We start from the raw sequence: 23,076 nt of genomic DNA on the forward strand, positions 1-23,076 counted from the left end.
ATTGAATACTATAGGGAATATTAGAGAAAGGGAAAAGACAACCTCACTATAAAATTATATAAAGACATAAATGAACATGAAACATTTTGTTTGTTTGTTCTGCAAGTATGAACCTGACAACACTTTTCCTAAAACATCAAGGTCCTAATTTCTGAGTGTTTACCATTATATGAATGAGTATGTAAAAAATTTTAGTACAGGGCTGCATGCCTTCTTCCTAATTCTTACTTTTTCAATCACTTGGAGTTAATTTATATTCTGTCATTAAGAGAACTATAGGCTACGTTGTAACCGCCTAAACTGGCTTGCTTAATTTGACACTTATTTTATTTCTTTAAATATAACCCAGATCAAGGAAGGTACTTTATTTCCATTTGCTTGCTGTCTATGGCTTTTACTTCCCTTCCTTATTTCCATCTTTGTACCATCTTCGCACTTCTCATACGTTGTACCTTCTGTTGCCAAACATTTCACAGATTTTTTCCCTGATGGTTTCTCCCATTATGTAATGTATGGATGAGCTCTGACTTTTAGGCCTAATATTTAATTGCACAACATAAAAATACAGAAAGTGGTTTGTGCCAAGTGCAAGAAGGATCAGAAGGCTGGATGGAAAGAAGAGGTTTCCCAGAAAGAAGATGAGTGAAACTGGAGATAAGTTTTGAAGAATTATGACATCAGCTATGGTGCTGTAAGATTTGTAGGTGATATGTTCCACTTCCTAGCAGAAGCTTTAAGAACTCTAGCTTGGTAATCTCGTCTCTTTTTTTCCCTTGGTCACATGAATGGCATGTCCCAATAGAGCCTGTCCCTTCAGACTCCTTCCTGGACTGAAGACAATACAGGGTAGAGCTGCAGGGAATCCACAATGGGTTACTGCACGGGAGAGAAATAAACATCAGTGACAACAAACCACTGTGATTTTGGAGTTGTTTGAAAGCTGACTGATATAATAAATAAACTCTTTTGACTAAAACATAGAGTTATGTCAAAGAGTTAGTTATGAGATACAAGTGCATAAGGGTAGGTTCGAAAAAGATCATGTAGAGCCTTGAATGTTAGAATAAAATGTAGTTTATTGTGTAACTAGAAGGAATTGCTTTGCCTATTCGTCAATTCAAGCAAACTTTCATTTAAGGCACCTACTGCTTCATAAAAGGCAGTCCTTAATGCAACATTGATTCGGCAAATATTCACTGAACATTAATGAAGAAAAGGTATTAGAAATTCAGCTATGAGCAATGCATTTTTTTTTTTTTTTTGTCCTCAGTTTGCAGGAAGGATAGTATAGGAGCCAAGCAGGTAAGCAGGCAACTACGTTATGTTATAGAGCTAAATAAAAACAAAATGACAGGGAGTCTCAGTGGAAGGACAGCTGTCTTGACTTGGGGAAATCATCCTAGAGAAACATCCAAGCCCTTAAAGACAGTTTAATAGAGGTTTGCTCCATGGTAGAATAGAAAGAATTTAAGAACACTAAAAAAAGACATAGCTTTGGAGAAAAATATGGGCAGCTGTCAAACCTTTTCTGTGGGGTAATACTGTTTACTGAGTTCTCTGGGTAGAAGTTATCTTTTCAGATTTGGAAGGATGGCCTGCAGTAGTTATGACAAGTAAAGAAATGTTTAGTGTAAAATAGCTCTTATACCCCTTTTAGCTCTCACTATAATGATTTTAAGGGCCTCACAATTTATGATCAGGTCATGACTAATCATCTGTTGTCACACATTTGTTTCCCAACCCATGATAACATTACTTTAAAATGTAACTGGAAGTTACCTTTTCTTCTACTTTCAAATGGAATACATTTTTGATTTTTAAAAATTCAACATTTTTCTCAGGCCAGACATAAGGAACATTTCTCAAAATGTGACAATGTCCATAAAATCATCAGACATACTTTTTCATAGAAATTTCTCTATAATGTGTCTAATACTACCTGAATTCATGCCTCAAAGACCTTAAATCTTCATTATTGTTTATTGTAATAACTAAAGTGCTCTTTCCTTTTTGTTACATATCATCTGGTCATACAAGTTTTCCTTATATTTTTATTTGTTACACTAAAACCACATATGAACAGGTTTTATTATCTTTCACATATGAATTCTTTAATTAATACAGCCACCCAAATTCTCAGAACATTTTGATAAAAACAAAGTTAATGGAACCTAATGGACTCACTATACCAGATTAAATGTGATCCTAAGGAAAATGAAGTGTATAAATAAACCAAATAAAAATAGACTGATTTATTCTTCAAAAAAATATTTTTAAGAACTTTAGGACAGAATTAAGCTTTTTTTAATAGTTTCTAAGTAGATGTTGAAAACCTCAATAGCAATTAACTTACCTAATTTTTAATTGATTACTTAATATGCTCTAAGCATGCTGCTAAGTGTGTTCAATCCTCATAGTAGGTAGTGAGATAAATACTTACTATCATCATCATTTTACAAATGAAGGATGGACGCTTAGAGTGACTGACTCACCCAAGGCCATAGAGTTAGTATGGGAAAGAGCTGGTCTTTTAACCTAGAGCTTAAGCCCTTAAGGAATCTCTAATTTATATATGGGTTTTCTAGATTCCTAGGGATTAAATATTTGAGAGTTCCAATATTTGATAAAAAACCTATTTACTCTCATTATGTTTTTAGTGATTTGAACTCAAGTGCACTTGTTACCTTCTAGCCAGTAAGTCTGTTTGCCATTGTTCAATAATGAATAGGTGTGGAGAGAGGAAACATTTACCAGCATCATGAGTCACTAAATTGCTTCTCCCTTTTAACACTGATAATCACAGCCCTTGAAATAGCTCAGCTTCTTTAAAGAAATAAAGATGACAACTATTTTATGCCTTTTTGAAGTTGGCAGGTAATTTTTAAAATGTACTTCTACTAGTAATGTCATTAAGGATGCACTTCCCAACTTCTCCTTCTGACCTCCCTGCTCAACACCTTTTAAGGTTCCTGCTTCAAGGTGAGAAAGGAGTGCACAGCCTCAAAAATTGCTGTGAAGGAAAAGCAAAAACGAAGGGAGCTAAGCTCCCTTTCAGCTTCACACTGGGCTAATTAGGTGCTACATGGTAGTTCACACCTTTCTAATAGCTATACTTTCTGTTTCTCCTCAAAGTTCTTTGCATAGAACTGATTTTTGTGAGAATAAACAGAAATTTTATATTTAAATAATCTGAATGGATATAAGTATAAAATATATTTTAATTAGAATTAATCATTGAAAAAATAATAAGTAATCTACCAAGAGTCTTCTCAATGGAAGGGGTGCGGACATCTGACTCTCCTTTGAGGTCTTATCCCAGTATATTCCACCCATAAAGACATACTTTTAAATCTCTATAGAATTTGTAACTCCCAGTGTAGATATCCCAGTAATGGGCCTCCGCATTTATTGATGGGAAAGCATGTATAATAGACCACTCTAAAAATGAATGAGGGAACAAAAGGGGTAAATATAATGTGTAAGAAATATTTTTCCCTGCTTCCTTTTCAAGTGATATGCTATAAAATTGTGCTCAAGGAATAGTCAATAAATGCCCTTATATATGATCTGTTGTCTTTATTAAGTAATAATTATTTGGTTGTCTGTAATGTATTCTAACTTTGATTTTAGTGATTAAGATTTTCCAGAAGTTTTTCTAGAAAATATTCAAAGTTTTGTGCAGTGAGGTCTTTATTTGACTACAGACTATTAGCCAATTTCCCAACAATACTCATTCACAAATAAGTAGCCACAAGTCAGGCCCCCTGGTAAGGTGTATATTACAAAATGTGTTAACCATGGACAGATGATTATAAAGTTGCAGCTATTACTGTTTTTTGCTTTGATGTAGTACAAGGGGAGAAGAGATGTGTGATTTTTCTTATTAACAATTTTAATTAACTTTTAATTGATTTCTAGGAAGATAAATGTTTTCATTACAGCATCACACGCTGAGCTCCTTGGTTAGATATTAAACATCAGTGCAATCTTCTTGAAAGTATTGCTGATAATAAGGGATTTTATGTTTGGTTATCTTTTCTAACATGTACATACTCATCTATAATACTAAGTAAATGAAACTACCTTGTTTAGCCAGCCCATATCACTTAACTTACATGACATTATTTATGTTCCTCAATTAATTAGGACACAGAAAAGGAAGCAAATAATCCTGTATTTTACAAACATTCTAGTTCCTTTGTCTCTATTAGATGTGTGTCTGAGTTACCTTAAATTTTTTAGAGCACTTTCTTATAAGATGTTAGTCTTTTATTCCATGAGCATCAAATATACCTCCTTTCATGGAAGCTAGATAGTCAGTGAATTAAGTTGTAGTTAATCATGTCAAAACGTGTGTGTGTGTGTGTGTGTGTGTGTACTTGACTTTGAATATATTATTTACACTTTATACTTAAGCTGACTTAAAATTACAAAACCCTATTAATAAAAATGTCCCATCTAAAATTTATTTTTAGTCCCCTTGTTGAATATGTGTTTGGATATTTTCTTTCAACAAATTATCCCACTGTAAGATAAAGATTGCTGTATATTTGAAAAATTCAGTAAATGAAGAGTTATGAGATATGCTTCTATTCACAAAGGACTTATAGCTGTGGGGAGAAGGTGTAAGTAAAAAGTAATGTGGGCTTCCCTGGTGGTCCAGTGGTTAAGACTCCACACTTCCAGTGTAGGGGGCACAGGATCCCTGGGCAGGGAAGATCCCACATGCCGTGTGGTGCAGCCAAAAAAAAAAAAAAAAAGTAATGTTACAAAGCATTTGTTAAAATTCTAATTTATAAAATGATCTATCTCTAAATACTAGACATTTTCCTAGGAGAGATTGAATTGGGGTTGGGATTTGAAGCCTGGATGAAGGATTGGAATTTCAGAGGTGAATAAGGAATCTTCAATGCAAGGCTTGAAGAAAATGTCAAAAAGTGTATGCTGAGTCCTAAGGAAATGTAGAAAATTGATTAGACTTGAGCAGAGTGTTTATACAGGACAGTGAATAGTAAGAGAATGCTGAAAATGTAGGTTGGAATTAATTCATGCATAGGAGTTTGGACTTCTGTCTATAGTTCAGTTGAAAGGATTTCTATTACTCAGGGTTTTTAAATCTGGTGCATACATTACTCCCCTTGAGAACTTTGCCTTGCTTATTAAAATATTAATGGCACTTGCAAAGTTCTGAAGTAATGAAAAATTTAAAATTTTCTTTAATCCCAATTTCCCAAATTTATTTATTTGAACAGAGACCTCCCCTTCTCTCTCCATCTCCCCTTACTTTTTCCTGGCATCATAAGAGACGTTAACTAACATTCCATGAAATGTAGCACCTAAAGTTAGTTTATCAAAACCATGACTAAAATTCAGTGTTTACTTCTCCCTCCATGGCCTTTTCCATCAATTTAGGCCATTGTTAAAAATAATTTCTCATTGGACCTTTTGAAAGCATATATTTTTCTGATAATCTGTTCTCTGCCATTTATTATTTTACTGTAGACTTTGTTAAGGACCCTGACATGTTTGAGAGTAGGCACCATTTATTCTATTAACTTAAGGTAGTTAGTTTCAAGTGATGGGTCATGGGGAACAAAAAGTATCAAGTGGAAATATTGTGTGAAAATATCATGGACAGATTATTAAAAGAAGGCCTTATTCCCAGTGTTGCTCATTGAATTATAACAGTATTTAAAAAACTGTATGTCCCTCAAGATATTAGTAAATATTTTGCTAAACAAACAACAATGAAAAAGAGTCTATGACTAAATTTGTTTGGAAACTGTGGTATAAACACCCCTGGGGTTTGGGACTGTCAGTAACTAACATCCTATACCTTGCCCAGGTTCAGACCAATTCAGTGAGAGACATGAAATTCTGGCAAATAGGTGAAACTGATATTGAAAGGAAGGAGGTTTAGTGATGAGAGCCAAATGGGTTGGTAAAAGCTACCCCATGATTAAACTTACCTACACAGCCTCAGGCAGAACTGAAATTGTAGGTCTTATTCATAGGGAAAGAGCTCATATAGCAAAACCAGCAAATCATATGACATCCTTATAAACATCAGATGTTAAAGGAGGCAGTGTGTCTACCCAATTCTTTCCATCAAATTCACCACTCGTGAGTGAGGGAGGGAGCAGAGAGAGCAGTTTTCTTGCTAAAATGTCCTTCCTCTTGGCAAGTTGAAGCCTGGAGAGGGGAAGTTCCCATTCAGCAATCCTCAGTGAAAGAAGATCTTTTAATGCAACACTTCTCTGAGCTACTGTGTATTGGGAAGTTCACAAAGGCAAACATGATTAATGCAGCAATTTGGGAAATACCAACATGATGCACTGTAGGTGGTTCATTCTGAAGTTAAGTTTGTTTTTATATCTTATGTCCTGTTAGAGCAAGTTTCCTTTAACAATCCTCTAGCCCAGTAGTTTGCAAACATGGGTTGTTCTGATCAAATGTGAGGTCTTTCCCAAGTCATTTGTTACCAATGTAGGTACTACATTTGCATTATTCTAATACTAGTTATTGGCTTATATCATCTATAACAATGCTGATTTACTTAAATTTTTATATATTTTATTCAGTGGAACAGAATAATGGCTTTGCAACTAGATTGCAGAGAATTATGCAACAGCTATCTTCTTATTCATGTTATAATTGATGATCTGTGCCATGTTTGTGAATTTCATCTCCGACATATATAATGGTAGGAAAAGAGATTCAAAACTGCTATTCCACTTCACATCTTTTATTTTATAGTTGAGATATCTGAGACCTAGAGGGAACAAGTGACATACCAAAGTTAATGATATTAAAAACTATATATAGTGGAAACACTGAAACTAAACAGCATTTCTATAAGGTAGCAATTTCTTTTTATATATCAAGGTCATTTGTCATCTTAACCTACATAGTCCCTGTTTGTCACTCTACAAAACATTAAAAATACAGAGATATTTACTTATTATCATACTCTTATCTAGGTCATAACAAAATACTAGTTCGTACTTTATAAAAATGATATTTTTAGGTATAGACCTGGATTCAGTAGTTCCGCCAAGATGATCACAGTCTTCCCACTTGTAAGAAGGGAGACAAGTGTTAAACAAATAATCACATTAATAAATCTATAATTTAAATCTAGTAAAAGTGATATAAATTATACGTATATGGAGTTCTTGCCATGTATAACAGGAGGGTCTCATTTACATTTCAGGAGTCAAAGAAGACTGCTTTGAGGAAGTGATGTTTAAATGGACATTTGAAAGATGAATGGGTATTAGCCTAGTGAATAATAGTGGAAGCCCTCTAGGCAGAGGCTTTGGAGAAATTTGGAGGTTGGAGAGATTTGCATTATTCCAGAACACAGTGAAAGTAACATTTAGTAGGAGAACTCTTGGTTATGGTAAACATTTGAATGGTGCTGAAGGCAGTGGAAATCACTGAAGGATATTAAGAGGAATGATGTCATTTATCTATTATAAAAGATCTCTCTGAAAGGAAATAACTGAAAAGAAAATAAAGACATAATCTAGCAATCTAAGCCACAGTTGATGGTGGCTTCGGCCAAGGTCGTTAGGATTGAGATATTGCATACATTGGTAACAATGTATTATAAATGGAATAGGGATTTTTCTGTAAATGCCATATCTTGGACCTTGTTACCTAATATACCAATGTATCTCACAGCTTGGAGCTGAGCCTCATACATAGTATTAAATAAGCTTTTCTGAAATTATTTAATAAATAAATAATTGAGAATAAGCTTTTCTGAAATTATTGAATAAATAAGCTTTTCTGAAATTACTGAATTTCAGAAAAGCTTTAAAATAAGCTTTTCTGAAATTATTGAATAAATAAATAATTGAGAAGGTAGAAGAAGTAGATCTCAGGAACATCTTCTTTATTTCTTATGTGATCTGTTGGTCAATGGAAGGACCATTTAGTGAAATAGGGGAATTGGAGATGACAAAGATTTGGACATAGAAATAATCAAAAGTTCAATTAGAAACATGTTTAGCTTCTCATTCTATGGTAGACAGAATTATGATCCCCCAAATACATCCCATGTGTGAATATGTTACCTTACATAATGAAATTAACTTTGTAGATGTGATAAGGTTAAAAACCTTGAGATGGGAGGATTACCCTGGATTGTCCAGGTGGGTGCATTGTAGCCATCTAAGCCCTTAATAGTGGAAGAGGATGATAGAAGAGTGTATCAGAGAGATGAGATAGAAGAAGGAGAGATTCAAAAAATGTGAGAGGGACTTGACCCACCATTGCTAGCTTTGAAGATGGAAGAATTGTGCTATGAGCCAAGAGAAAAGGTATGTGGGTGGCCTTTAGAAGCTAGGAATTGTCCTTACATGACAAGTAAAAAGGGAGTGGGGATCTCAATCCTACAACTTCAAGGAACTGTATTCTGTCAATAACTGGAATGAGCAAAGAAATGGATCTTTTCCTACAGCCTCCAGAAAGGTATACAGACCTATGCATACCTTGGTTTTAGCCAGGTGAGACCCATGTTGAACTTCTGATTTATAGAACTATAAAATAATAAACTCGCAATGTGTAAACAACTAAATTTGCGGTAATTTGTTATGGCAACAATAGAAAACTCATATAATATGCATAAGGTGTCCTAGTAGAGATATTAGTTAAGTAGCTGGACATACATAGTACAATACATACCTAACATCCCCCTCCACCCCACACATATACATACACAGCCATATTAATCAAATTAAATCATTCTATCATAATAAATCTTCCAATATGGGGATAAATAAGAATATATCTTGAGCAAGAATCATTTAAATTATGGATTACATAAAAATACCCACAGACAGAAAAAGTCCCTGACACTTTTAAGAGTGTTGGTTTAATGAAATAAAACCTACTTACATTATTGGATTGTATTTTTCTGTTTACTTGAGCAGTGATCTAAGACAAAAGATAACATTTTTTGTTTGATTGGTTGGGTTTTTTTGTAAGGGATGTGGCAGTATTGTTGTTTGTTTTTTCCACTAAGATGACCAGCTTGACTAATATGTCAATAATCTGTAAGACAAATTCTAGGAAAAATGTAAAAGTAGAAGAAAATATGTCTATGGAAACTCTTCAACTCTTTTATAGTATTTTTGTCCTCTTCAGACATTCCTGCAATTACTCTTCTATCTTTTCTCGGGCTTAAAACTCCAGAGGTAATGCCCTCCCAGGGGAATTTGTGTTTTGATGAATAAAAGGGACAAATCCTGCTGGAATGTCTGGCATTATGACAGTCAGAAGGAGTGCAGTTATGGACATCTTGGGCTTTATCGTTTCAAACAAGGCACAAGTGTTCAGCAAACCCACCCCATATACTTCCCCAGTGTTTGTAAAGGTGGATATACATCTGCTCATGTGCTGTTCAAAATACATCATATTGCATCCCAGGCTTTGTGGATATTAAGTGATTATTGTGTCCCTGGCTCATAATGCAGCCAAGTGTCTTGTTTTCCTTCCTTTCCCTAGTGAACTTTGGGGCATAATTATGTAACATTTTATAGATGCTAAGATTCATTCCAATTTCTTTGAGAAACAATAACATAGAACTGTTTAGCACAAAATGCACTGTATTTGATAATGAATTGTCATAATTTATAGTCCAATTAATTGATTTTTAGATTATTTTAATTCTCATAACACTCCATCAGAAGAATAGTCACTCAAAATTTACCCATTTTATTTGATGCAAAGTGATTTAATATTAGATAAAATTTTCAGTTACAATAGGTTTATTATAGCATCAACAATTCTGTTATCATTTGGAGATTATATTCTAATATTAAAGAAGAGCCCTTTGCAGTTGCTTTACAGTTACTATACTTTCACTTCTATTTGGGTTTTGGCACATATTTAGTTTTAAATCTCAGTTCCTTGCATTAATTTATTCTAACATTCATTAATTCCACAAATATTTATTAAGTAGTTTTATATGCAAGACATTATACTAAGAACTGGGGTACTGAGGTATTTATTTTGTGTGTAACCGTAAGCAAGATAATTAAAGTACATAAGCCACAGCTTTCTTATTTTTAGAATGGGACCAATGATATCTATTCATAAGAACATCAGGCAGATTAAATTCAGTTATATATATATGGTACTTATACATATATATATATATACACATATAGTGCTTGAATTTAAAAAGCTGTAAAATCTTAAGTTGTCAGTCAGTTATGTTTAATTAAAAACTAAATGTGTTTTTTTTAATTTTAGAATTCAAAATCTATTAAAGAAATGATAATACAGGAAAAATTCAGTATTTTTGAAATATGAATTTTCTGTCATAATATAATATTGTTATTTCTACTGATATCAAATTATGTTATGTTCATTTTGAATGAAGAATATCAATTAAACTATAGTATATTTATTTTCATGTTCTAGAATTTTGTACTACATTGTCATTATCTTTTAAATTTTCTCCCTAGAGAAAAAAATATTTGGTTAGAAATATGCCATAATTCTTTAACTATCCCCTTCTGGCAGGGCAACATAACAAAATGTAATGTGAAAAAATCATAACAAAGAGTACTATGTGAATTCCTTTGTTTTTAATTTTATTTAGGCAACAGACCCTGATGCTGGAATAAATGGCCAAGTATACTACAGTTTGGGTAACTTCAATAATCTTTTTCGTATCACATCCAATGGGAGCATTTACACAGCAGTGAAGCTTAACAGAGAAGTCAGGGACTACTATGAACTTGTTGTTGTGGCAACTGATGGAGCAGTACACCCTCGTCATTCAACTCTAACACTGGCCATCAAGGTTTTGGATATTGATGATAATAGTCCTGTGTTCACCAATTCAACATATACTGTCGTTGTTGAAGAGAATCTGCCAGCCGGGACCACTTTCCTTCAAATAGAGGTGTGTGGAAGAAGCAGTTATTTCATGAATTCTGTATAAGATTTGACATTCATGTAGGGATGCCAGACTTAGTAAATTTAAATTAAAAAAAGCAAAAAGCATATGCAGTTAAATTTCAATTTCAGATAAGCAAGTAAATTTGAATGTAAGCATCTCTCAAATATTACATATTGTGTTTTATCTAACAACCCTATTTTAGAGATATACCAAAATTTAAAGGGAGAAAAGTTGCCTTTGTGAGAAATTGAATAACACTTCTTAACAGATTTCTTTTTTTTTCTTTTTTTTTATTAGTTTCTGCTTTATAACAAAGTGAATCAGTCATACATATACATCTGTTCCCACATCCCCTCCCTCATGCATCTCCCTCCCTCCCACCCTCCCCATCCCACCCCTCCAGGCGGTCACAAAGCACCGAGCTGATCTCCCTGTGCTCTGCGGCTGCTTCCCACTATCTATCTACCTTACGGTTGGTAGTGTATATATGTCCATGCCTCTCTTTCGCTTTGTCACAGCTTACCCTTCCCCCTCCCCATATCCTCAAGTCCATTCTCAAGTAGGTCTGTGTCTTTATTCCCGTTTTAACCCTAGGTTCTTCATGACATTTTTTTTTTTTATTCCATATATATGTGTTAGCATACGGTATTTGTCTTTCTCTTTCTGACTTACTTCACTCTGTATGACAGACCCTAGGTCTATCCACCTCATTACAAATAGCTCAGTTTCGTTTCTTTTTATGGCTGAGTAATATTCCACTGTATATATGTGCCACATCTTCTTTATCCATTCATCCGATGATGGACATTTAGGTTGTTTCCAGCTCCGGGCTATTGTGAATAGAGCTGCAATGAACATTTTGATACGTCTCTTTTTGAATTATGGTTTTCTCAGGGTATATGCCTAGTAGTGGGATTGCTGGGTCATATGGTAGTTCTATTTTTAGTTTTTTAAGGAACCTCCATACTGTTCTCCATAGTGGCTGTACCAATTCACATTCCCACCAGCAGTGCAAGAGTGTTCCCTTTTCTCCACACCCTCTCCAGCATTTATTGTTTCTAGATTTCTTGATGATGGCCATTCTGACTGGTGTGAGATGATATCTCATTGTAGTTTTGATTTGCATTTCTCTAATGATTAATGATGTTGAGCATTCTTTCATGTGTTTGTTGGCAGTCTGTATATCTTCTTTGGAGAAATGCCTATTTAAGTCTTCTGCCCATTTTTGGATTGGGTTGTTTGTTTTTTTGCTATTGAGCTGCATGAGCTGTTTATAAATTTTGGAGATTAATCCTTTGTCACTTGCTTCATTTGCAAATATTTCCTCCCATTCTGAGGGTTGTCTTTTGGTCTTGTTTATGGTTTCCTTTGCTGTGCAAAAGCTTTGAAGTTTCATTAGGTCCCATTTGTTTATCTTTGTTTTTATTTCCATTTCTCTAGGAGGTGGGTCTAAAAGGATCTTGCTGTGATTTATGTCATAGAGTGTTCTACCTATGTTTTCCTCTAAGAGTTTGATAGTTTCTGGCCTTATATTTAGGTCTTTAATCCATTTTGAGCTTATTTTTGTGTATGGTGTTAGGGAATGATCTAATCTCAAACTTTTACATGTCCCTGTCCAGTTTTCCCAGCACCACTTATTGAAGAGGCTGTCCTTTCTCCACTGTACATTCCTGCCTCCTTTATCAAAGATAAGTTGGCCATATGTGCGTGGGTTTATCTCTGGGCTTTCTATCCTGATCCACTGATCTATCTTTCTGTTTTTATGCCAGTACCACACTGTCTTAATTACTGTAGCTTTGTAGTATAGTCTGAAGTCAGGGATCCTGATTCCTCCAGCTCTGTTTTTCATTCTCAAGATTGCTTTGGCTATTCGGGGTCTTTTGTTTTTCCAAACAAATTTTGAAATTTTTTGTTCTAGTTCTGTGAAAAATGCCAGTGGTAGTTTGATAGGGATTGCATTGAATCTGTAAATTGCTTTGGGTAGTAGAGTCATTTTCACAATATTGATTCTTCCAATCAAGGAGCATGGTATATCTCTCCATCTATTTGTATCATCTTTAATTTCTTTCATCAGTGTCTTATAATTTTCTGCATACAGGTCTTTTGTCTCCTTAGGTAGGTTTATTCCTAGATATTTTATTCTTTTTGTTGCAATGGTAAATGGGAGTGTTTTCTTGATTTCATTTTCAGATTTTTCATCATTAGTGTACAGGAATGCCAGAGATTTCTGTGCATTAATTTTGTATCCTGCTACTTTACCAAATTCATTGATTAGCTCTAGTAGTTTTCTGGTAACATCTTTAGGACTCTCTATGTATAGTATCATGTCATCTGCAAACAGTGACAGCTTTACTTCTTCTTTTCCAATTTGGATTCCTTTTATTTCCTTTTCTTCTCTGATTGCTGTGGCTAAAACTTCCAAAACTATGTTGAATAAGAGTGGTGAGAGTGGGCAGCCTTGTCTTGTTCCTGATCTTAGTGGAAAAGGTTTCAGTTTTTCACCATTGAGGACAATGTTGGCTGTGGGTTTGTCATATATGGCCTTTATTATGTTGAGGAAAGTTCCCTCTATGCCTACTTTCTGCAGGGTTTTTATCTTAAATGGGTGTTGAATTTTGTCGAAAGCTTTCTCTGCATCTATTGAGATGATCATATGGTTTTTCTCCTTCAACTTTTTAATATGGTGTATCACATTGATTGATTTGTGTATATTGAAGAATCCTTGCATTCCCGGAATAAACCCCACTTGATCATGGTGTATGATCCTTTTAATGTGCTGTTGGATTCTGTTTGCTAGTATTTTGTTGAGGATTTTTGCATCTATGTTCATCAGTGATATTGGCCTGTAGTTTTCTTTCATTGTGACATCCTTGTCTGGTTTTGGTATCAAGGCGATGGTGGCCTCGTAGAATGAGTTTGGGAGTGTTCCTTCCTCTGATATTGTTTGGAAGAGTTTGAGAAGGATGGGTGTTAGCTCTTCTCTAAATGTTTGATAGAATTCGCCTGTGAAGCCATCTGGTCCTGGGCTTTTGTTTGATGGAAGATTTTTAATGACAGTTTCAATTTCAGTGCTTGTGATTGGTCTATTCATATTTTCTATTTCTTCCTGAGTCAGTCTTGGCAGGTTGTGCATTTCTAAGAATTTGTCCATTTCTTCCAGGTTGTCCATTTTATTGGCATAGAGTTGCTTATTGTAATCTCTCATGATCTTTTGTATTTCTGCAGTGTCAGTTGTTACTTCTCCTTTTTCATTTCTAATTCTATTGATTTGAGTCTTCTCCCTTCTTTTCTTGATGAGTCTGGCTAATGGTTTGTCAATTTTGTTTATCTTCTCAAAGAACCAGCTTTTAGTTTGGTTGATCTTTGCTATCGTTTCCTTCATTTCTTTTTCATTTATTTCTGATCTGATCTTTATGAAATCTTTCCTTCTGCTAACTTTGGGGGTATTTTGTTCTTCTTTCTCTAATTGCTTTAGGTGCAGGGTCAGGTTGTTTACTCGAAATGTTTCCTGTTTCTTAAGGTGGGATTGTATTGCTATAAACTTCCCGCTTAGAACTGCTTTTGCTGCGTCCCATAGGTTTTGGGTCGTCGTGTCTCCATTGTCATTTGTTTCTAGGTATTTTTTAATTTCCTCTTTGATTTCTTCAGTGATCACTTCGTTATTGAGTAGTGTATTGTTTAGCCTCCATGTGTTTGTATTTTTTACAGATCTTTTCCTGTAATTGATGTCTAGTCTCATAGCATTGTGGTCGGAAAAGATACTTGATACAATTTCAATTTTCTTAAATTTACCAAGACTTGATTTGTGACCCAAGATATGATCTATCCTGGAGAATGTTCCATGAGCACTTGAGAAAAATGTGTATTCTGTTGTTTTTGGATGGAATGTCCTATAAATATCAACTAAGTCCATCTTGTTTAATGTATCATTTAAAGCTTGTGTTTCCTTATTTATTTTCATTTTGGATGATCTGTCCATTGGTGAAAGTGGGGTGTTAAAGTCCCCTACTATGATTGTGTTACTGTTGATTTCCCCTTTTATGGCTGTTAGTATTTCCCTTATGTATTGAGGTGCTCCTATGTTGGGTGCATAAATATTTACAATTGTTATATCTTCTTCTTGGATCGATCCCGTTATCGTTATGTAGTGTCCTTCTTTGTCTCTTCTAATAGTCTTTATTTTAAAGTCTATTTTGTCTGATATAAGAATTGCTACTCCAGCTTTCTTTTGATTTCCATTTGCATGGAATATCTTTTTCCATCCCCTTACTTTCAATCTGTATGTGTCTCTAGGTCTGAAGTGGGTCTCTTGTAGAGAGCATATATATGGGACTTGTTTTTGTATCCATTCAGCCACTCTGTGTCTTTTGGTGGGAGCATTTAGTCCATTTACATTTAAGGTAATTATTGATATGTATGTTCCTATTCCCATTTCCTTAATTGCTTTGGGTTCGTTATTGTAGGTATATTCCTTCTGCTGTGTTTCTTGCCTAGAGAAGTTCCTTTAGCATTTGTTGTAAAGCTGGTTTGGTGGTGCTGAACTCTCTCAGCTTTTGCTTGTCTGTAAAGCTTTTAATTTCTCCATCAAATCTGAATGAGATCCTTGCTGGTTAGAGTAATGTTGGTTGCAGGTTTCTCTCCTTCATCACTTTAATTATGTCCTGCCACTCCCTTCTGGCTTGTAGAGTTTCTGCTGACAGATCAGCTGTTAACCTGATGGGGATTCCCTTGTGTGTTATTTGTTGTTTTTCCCTTGCTGCTTTTAATATGATTTCTTTGTGTTTAATTTTTGACAGTTTGATTAGTATGTGTCTTGGCATATTTCTCCTTGGATTTATTCTGTATGGGACTCTCTGTGCCTCCTGGACTTGATTAACTATTTCCTTTCCCATATTAGGGAAGTTTTCAACTATAATCTCTTCAAATATTTTCTCAGTCCCTTTCTTTTTCTCTTCTTCTTCTGGAACCCCTATAATTCGAATGTTGGTGTGTTTAATGTTGTCCCAGAGGTCTCTGAGACCGTCCTCTGTTCTTTTCATTCTTTTTTCTTTATTTTGCTCTGCATCAGTTATTTCCACTATTTTATCTTCCACCTCACTTATCTGTTCTTCTGCCTCAGTTATTCTGCTATTGATCCCATCTAGAGTATTTTTCATTTCATTTATTGTGTTTTTAATCGATGCTTGATTCATCTTTAGTTCTTCTAGGTCCTTGTTAACTGTTTCTTGCAGTTTGTCTATTCTATTTCCAAGATTATGGATCTTGGAAATAGAATCTTGGATCAGGTTTACTATCATTATTCTGAATTCTTTTTCAGGTAGACTGCCTATTACCTCTTCATTTGTTAGGTCTGGTAGGTTTTTATCTTGCTCCTTCACCTGCTGTGTGTTTTTCTGTCTTCTCATTTTGCTTATGTTAGTGTGTTTGGGGTCTCGTTTTTGCAGGCTGCAGGTTCGTAGTTCCCGTTGTTTTTGGTGTCTGTCCCCAGTGGCTAAGGTTGTTTCAGTAGGTTGTGTAGGCTTCCTGGTGGGGGGGACTAATGCCTGTGTTCTGGTGGTTGAGACTCGATCTTGTCTTTCTGGTGGACAGGTCCACGTCTGGTGGTGTGTTTTGGGGTGCCTATGGCCTTATTATGTTTTTAGGTAGCCTCTCTGCTAATGGGTGGGGTTGTGTTCCTGCCTTGCTAGTTGCTTGGCATAGGGTGGCCAGCACTGTAGCTTGCTGGTCGTTGACTGAAGCTGGGTGCTGGTGTTGAGACGGAGATCTCTGGGAGATTTTCGCTGCTTGATATTATGTGGAGCTGGGAGGTCTCTAGTGGACCCGTGTCCTGAATTTGGCTCTCCCACTTCAGAGGCACAGCACTGACTCCTGGCTGCAGCACCAAGAGCCTTTCATCCACCCGGCTCAGAATAACAGGGAGAAAAAGTAGAAAGAAAGAATTAGTAGAAGAAAGAAAGAGAGAGGGAAAGAAAGGAACAAGGGAAGAAAGGAAGGAAGGAAGGAAGAAAGAAAGAAGGAGGGAGGGAGGGAGGAAAGATGGAAAGAAAGAAGGAAAGAAAGGAGGGAGGGAGGGAGGAATGAAAGGAAAAGGAAGAGTAAATGGAAGAAGGGAGGGAGGGAGGGAGGAAGGAAAGAAAGAAAGAAAGAGGAGGGAGGGAGGGAGGAAGGAAAGAAAAAGAAAGTGGAAAGAAGAAGGGTGGGAGGGAGGGAGGGAAGAAAGTAAAAGAAAGAAGGAAAGGAGGAGTGGAGGGAGGGAGGGAGGGAGGAAGGGAAGGTAGAAAAAAAAGAGCAGGTAAAGTAAAAATAGAATAAAGTATGAAATATAGTAGCGTTATTAAAATTAAAAAGTAATTATTGAAAAAAAACACGGACCGATAGAACCCTGGGACATATGGTGGATGCAAAGCTATACAGAGAGAATCTTACACAGAAGATTACACATACACATTCACAAAAAGAGAGCAGGGGGAAAAATCAAAAATCTTGCTCTCCAAGTCCACCTCCTCAATTTGGGATAATTCGTTGTAAAAAGAGGAAAAGGGCGAGAAGTCTGAAATCTTGCTAAGTCCACCTCCTTAATTTGGGATAATTCGTTGTAAAAAGAGGAAAAAGGGGGGAAAGTCTTAAATCTTGTCCTCAAAGTCCACTTCCTCAATTTGGGATGATTCGCTGTCCATTCATGCACTCCACAGACGCAGGGCACATCAAATGGACCGTGGAGCTTTAATCCGCTGCCTCCGAGGCTGCACAGAGAGATTTCCCTGTCTCTGCTCTCACAACTCCCGGGTCTCAGCCTTGGACCTGGCCCCGCCTCTGCGCGTAGGTCGCCGGAGGGCGTCCGTTCTTCGCTCAGACAGGACGGGTTTAAAGGAGCCGCTGATTCGGGGGCTCTGGCTCACTCAGGCCGAGGGGAGGGAGGGGCGCGCAGTGTGGGGCGGGCCTGCGGCGGCAGAGGCCGGCGTGACGTTGCAGCAGCCCGTGGCGCTCCGTGCGCTTTCCCGGGAAAGCCGTTCCCGTGTCCCGGGACCCCGGCAGTGGCGGGGTGCACAGGCTCCCCGGAAGGCGGGGCGGACAGTGACCCGCGCTCGCACACAGGCCCCGCGGCGGCGGCGGCGGCGGCGGCGGCGGCGGCGGCGGCGGCGGCGGCCCCAGCGGCCCACCCCCGTCTCTGAGGTCCGCGCCTTATCCGCGGCTTGCGCCTGTCTCCGGCGCTTCCCCAAGCAGCCCTCTTAATGCCCTCTCCTCGCGCACCAGGAAACAAAAGGGAAAAATGTCTCTTGCCTCTTCGGTAGCTCCAGACCCTTTCCCCGGACTCCCTCCGGGCTAGCCGTGGTGCACTAACCCCTTCAGGCTCTCTTCCTGCCGCCAGCCCCAGTCCTCTCCCTGCGCTCCAACTGAAAGCCGATACCCGAGCCTCAGTTCCCAGCCCCGCCCGCCCCGGCGGCCGAGCAGACAAGCCTCTCGGGCTGGTGTGTGCCTGAGGGCACCGATCCTCTGTACCAGAATCTCTCCGCTTTGCCCTCCGCACCCCTGTTGCTGTGCTATCCTCCGCTACTCCGAAGCTTTCCCCCTCTGCCACCTGCAGTCTCCGCCCGCGAAGGGGCTTGTAGTGTGTAGAAACCTTCCCTCCTTCACGGCTCCCTTCCACTGGTGCAGGTCCCGTCCCTATCCTATTGTCTCTTTATTCTTTTTTTCTTTTGCCCTACCCAGGTATGTGGGGAGTTTCTTGCCTTTTGGGGGGTCTGAGGTCTTCTGTCAGCGTTCAGTAGGTGTTCTGTAGGAGTTGTTCCACGTGTAGATGAATTTCTGATTTATCTGTGGGGAGGAAGGTGATCTCCGCGTCTTACTCTTCCGCCATCTTCCTCCGGGTCCCCAGTTTTCTTTTTAATTTACAAAAGTAATGCTAAATGTTTATTGCAACAATTGACAATACGAGACTATTTTAAAAAAAACTTAATAGTCTCTCACCTTGTACCTCCAGGGTTACTCGGTATTAAATTTTATGTGTATTCTGTTACATTTATGTTTGTGCTCACACAAATATCGAATAACTATTTACATATATATATAAATATACATGTATGCAAGTGTGTACATATATATATATACATTCATACGCATATATACATGTATAGAATTGCCTCATATTTTACAGAAATAGGATATTGCTGTACCTATTATTTTGGAATATCTTTTTCACTTTCCGTACACAACTGGCATTCTTCCAGAAGTCTAACTCTCCTTTTTATTAGTGTCTTCATAGCTAATACTCTTTTTTTCAATCCTCAAATAAATTATTACCAGAAACTCTGGACATTCTGATTCAGTACGTTACATTGGCCTAGAGATCTGCATTTTAAGCACAACCTCTTTAATTCTGACATAGGTGGTCTATGAAGTGTATTTTGTAAGAAAAAAATATAGTCCTTTCTCAACCTGCAGTCTACAACTTGAATTTTGTTAGCATGCATTTCAAGAACTTGTGTTTCTTCCATAATTCAACTCAATATGTGTTTACTAGTCAGCAAACATTAATACATCTAAAAAAGGCAGATGCTGACCAAGGAGAGAGCCATTATTTCTCCATTTATTCTTTTATTCATCTATTCATGCACTCATTCCTTTATTCAACAAGCATATTTTCAGTGCTTACTGCATGCCAAGTCCTCTGCTAGACTCTGGGGATTCAAACATGAACAAGACAGATTTCCTGCCTTCAGTGAATTTTCAGTCTGGTGTAGCAAACAGACAAGTAACTGGTAATTAATATAGAGGTCCTCAATGCAAGGAACCTGGGAGATCACAGGTGGAGCTCTTTAACCTAATCTTGAGAACAAAGAGAATGTTTCCTGGAAAAAGTTTATTTCTAAATTGTGAACTGAGGGGCAAATAAGAGTCATTCAAGGGGAAGAAAGAATATTCAAGGCAGAGGAAGAACCTGCTCAAAATCCTGGAGGAGAGAAGAGTGAGGAGCTAAAGGGCTGGAAAAGATATGTGTCCTTCTCACCATGTTAAGGAGATTGGAGTTGATCCAAAATGAAATGGAAAACAAGAAGAATTTTTAGGCAGGAAGGTGACATCATAAAATCTGTGCTTTAACAGTATCTTTCCCATTGTGATGTTGATAACTGTTTGGAGGGGGCCAAGACTGACAATCACAAAGATGTTTGCTTTACTGCATGCATTTTTAAACAAACCCTGACCTTCCCCACTCTGTCCTTGCTCCATTCCTTTTCCTCTACCAGAGTTGCCTTTGCCAGTCTCTACTACTGAATGAAAGAGTCATCTATAAGACTTCCCATTGAAACCTGTTTTTTCAGCTGTTTTTTGTTTTGCTTTAATGATTGGGAAACTTTATTTTTGGAAATGAGAATTTAAAAAAAATTATTGGAATATAGTTGATTTACAATGTTCTGTTTGATTCTGCTGTACAGCAAAGAGAATCAGTTATACATATACATATATCCACTCTTTTTTAGATTCTTTTCCCATATAGGTCATTACAGAGTATTGAGTAGAGACCTGTGCTGTACAGTAGGTCCTTATTAGTTATCTATTTTATATATAGTAGTGTGTACATGTCAATCCCAATCTCCCAATCTATCCCTCCCGAACCTTTCCCCCTGGTAACCGTAAGTTTGTTTTCTACATCTGTGACTCTATTTCTGTTTTGTAAATAAGTTCATCTGTACCATTTTTTTAGATTCCACATATAAGTGATATCATATGATACTTGTCTTTCTCTCTCTGATTTACTTTATTCAGTATGACAATCTCTAGGTCCATCCATATATCCCTTTTATTTTGGTATTTCTGTCTTATTTCTTCTTTGAGACAGTAATCTGGAGGGTAGGTATCTTGTTTTTATTCATCTTGTGCATTTCTATAGCACCTTGTGCACACTCAATAAGTGTTAGTTAAAAGAAGGGAGGTATGGGCCTCCCTGGTGGCGCAGTGGTTGAGAGTCCGCCTGCCGATGCAGGGGATACGGGTTCGTGCCCCGGTCTGGGAGGATCCCATATGCCGCGGAGCGGCTGGGCCCGTGAGCCATGGCTGCTGAGCCTGCGCGTCCGGAGCCTGTGCTCCGCAACGGGAGAGGCCACAACAGTGAGAGGCCCGCATACCACAAAAAAAAAAAAAAAAAAAAAAAAAAAAAAGAAGGGAGGTATAATAGAGTGATCTCTAGAAATGTATTATAGGATCTTTGTGAGAAGACATATTTACATTTTCATATAGCCCTTTAATAACCTGTTATGTTTATGGAAAGCACACACAAATACTTATTTTTATTTAAGGTATTATTTTTCATGGTTATACAATCATCAGGAAATAAGCAATCATTTATGACAATATTTATTTCTTTACTGTGGTATGATCCTTTTAATTAGTGATTTTTTCAAATAAAATAGATACAGTAACAAGATCAACAATGACAAAACCTCATGGGTCTCTGTCTCTGACTTGTTCTCTTTCTTTCTCTCCCTCTCCCTCTATCTGGTAAATTACTTTAAAAAATGTTTCTCTCTGAAACATGCCTTTTGATCATCATTCATTTCATGCTATTCTAGGTACTGACACATGACTTCCATCAGTCCTGCATTTCTTTATTTTGGCAATGGCAGTGATATAACCATTCTTCTTCTTAATTTGTTATAGGCCAAAGATGTTGACCTCGGAGCTAATGTATCTTATCGGATAAGAAGTCCGGAAGTGAAGCACTTTTTTGCACTACATCCATTTACAGGAGAACTCTCCCTTTTAAGGAGTTTGGACTATGAGGCATTTCCAGACCAGGAAGCAAGTATCACTTTTCTAGTGGAGGCCTTTGATATTTATGGAACAATGCCACCTGGTATTGCTACTGTCACAGTGATAGTAAAGGTAAGGAATATAGATGACTTCTGGTTGCCTACTTTGTACTCTCTACATGTAGTTTCTGTTTTTGTTTTTTTTTTTAATCCACACTATACTGTAATATTGGGGGGCAGGATTCATAATTATATGTGGTACCAGAGCCAGAACATAAAATTTTGAATGTACAGTATTTACAAAGACTTGAGAAATAACTATATTATTTAACTTATAAAAAATAAGTTTGAAAGAACCACTAAATAAGAGTTCAAACACTGTGTCTCCCTGGGTCCCCATTAGCTCTGTGACTTCAATGAAGTCATAATTTCTCTAGAGTACACTTTAGTCCAAATTCCTCAGCACCGGGGGTAATAACTTCATCCAAATCCTTCAACTTAAAAAAATTAAAATTAAAAAACATAAGAGGATTCTGAAAGTTTAAGAGTTCTAAGCCCCCAAGAACTAGTTAGTTTAGTTTAGTTTGGAACCCAAGATTCTGGAATGAAACAAGCTTTGGAATCAGACGGAATGTGGGTTAATTTCTTGCTCAACCATTTTCAAGTTCTATGACCTTGGAGACTCTCTCAACCTCTTTAGATTTGCCTTCTAGCTTAATAAAATATCCTGCACCAATTGATTGCCTAGAGAAGCATGTCATCTTCCACCTTTAGGGTTTCTTGTGATTGTTAAGCTGTGTATTTAAAAGAAGACATGAGGAAAGATTCATCAGTTCTCACATGTTAGTGTATATAAAGGTCATCTGAGCTGCATACCAAACATTCAGATCCCTCTGCTCCTTCCCGAAGGGACACCTTTCCCACAGGAACATCTGAGACATCAGTATATTAGAAAAGTACACAGATGATTCTCACACAGGTTGTGTGAGTATCAGATGTTGAAAAATATACTTCAATTACAAATATACACATACAAATGATCCTTGAGCTGCTTTATTAAAGGTGTTTAGTACTAAAAAATGACTTCAAATGACCTTTATTTCTTTGGTGACATAAAATAAAAGTGCTTCCATAAACATGTTTTGTATGATTTTTGGTCAGGGGAAGAAAGTACAAATTTTAAACTACCCTCTTAACATGTTTTCTCTGGTACCCGACTGGAGTTTGAATGGTTAAAAAGACAGAGCTAGTCAGAAAGAAACAGATTCACACAGAGTGAGAGCAAAAGAGTGAGAGAGGAGAGAAGGAAAAGGAAAAAGGGAGAGTGACAAGGATACAGAAGGTCTATATGATAAATGAAGACTTTACAAGGAAGCTTATAGAAAGTTTCAATAAGTCCATGAATGAAAT

At 37.0% G+C, this 23,076-nt stretch overlaps 1 protein-coding gene across 7 annotated transcripts in view; it reads left to right on the top strand.

The window, feature by feature from the left end:
* Positions 1-23,076, top strand: part of PCDH15 (protocadherin related 15) — a gene marked incomplete at both ends in the record, with an annotated part of 736,996 nt that overhangs the window by 530,732 nt on the left and 183,188 nt on the right. For all 7 annotated transcript variants that reach the window (XM_079712493.1, XM_079712490.1, XM_079712491.1 and 4 more), the window contains 2 exons: positions 10,616-10,921; positions 21,575-21,799. In XM_079712493.1, the coding sequence (XP_079568619.1) occupies positions 10,616-10,921; positions 21,575-21,799 (531 nt within the window). The remainder of the gene's footprint in view (positions 1-10,615; positions 10,922-21,574; positions 21,800-23,076) is intronic.

This window comes from Hyperoodon ampullatus, assembly GCF_949752795.1.
Source record: "Hyperoodon ampullatus genome assembly, chromosome: 1".
In the NCBI taxonomy this organism is placed as follows: domain Eukaryota; kingdom Metazoa; phylum Chordata; class Mammalia; order Artiodactyla; family Ziphiidae; genus Hyperoodon; species Hyperoodon ampullatus.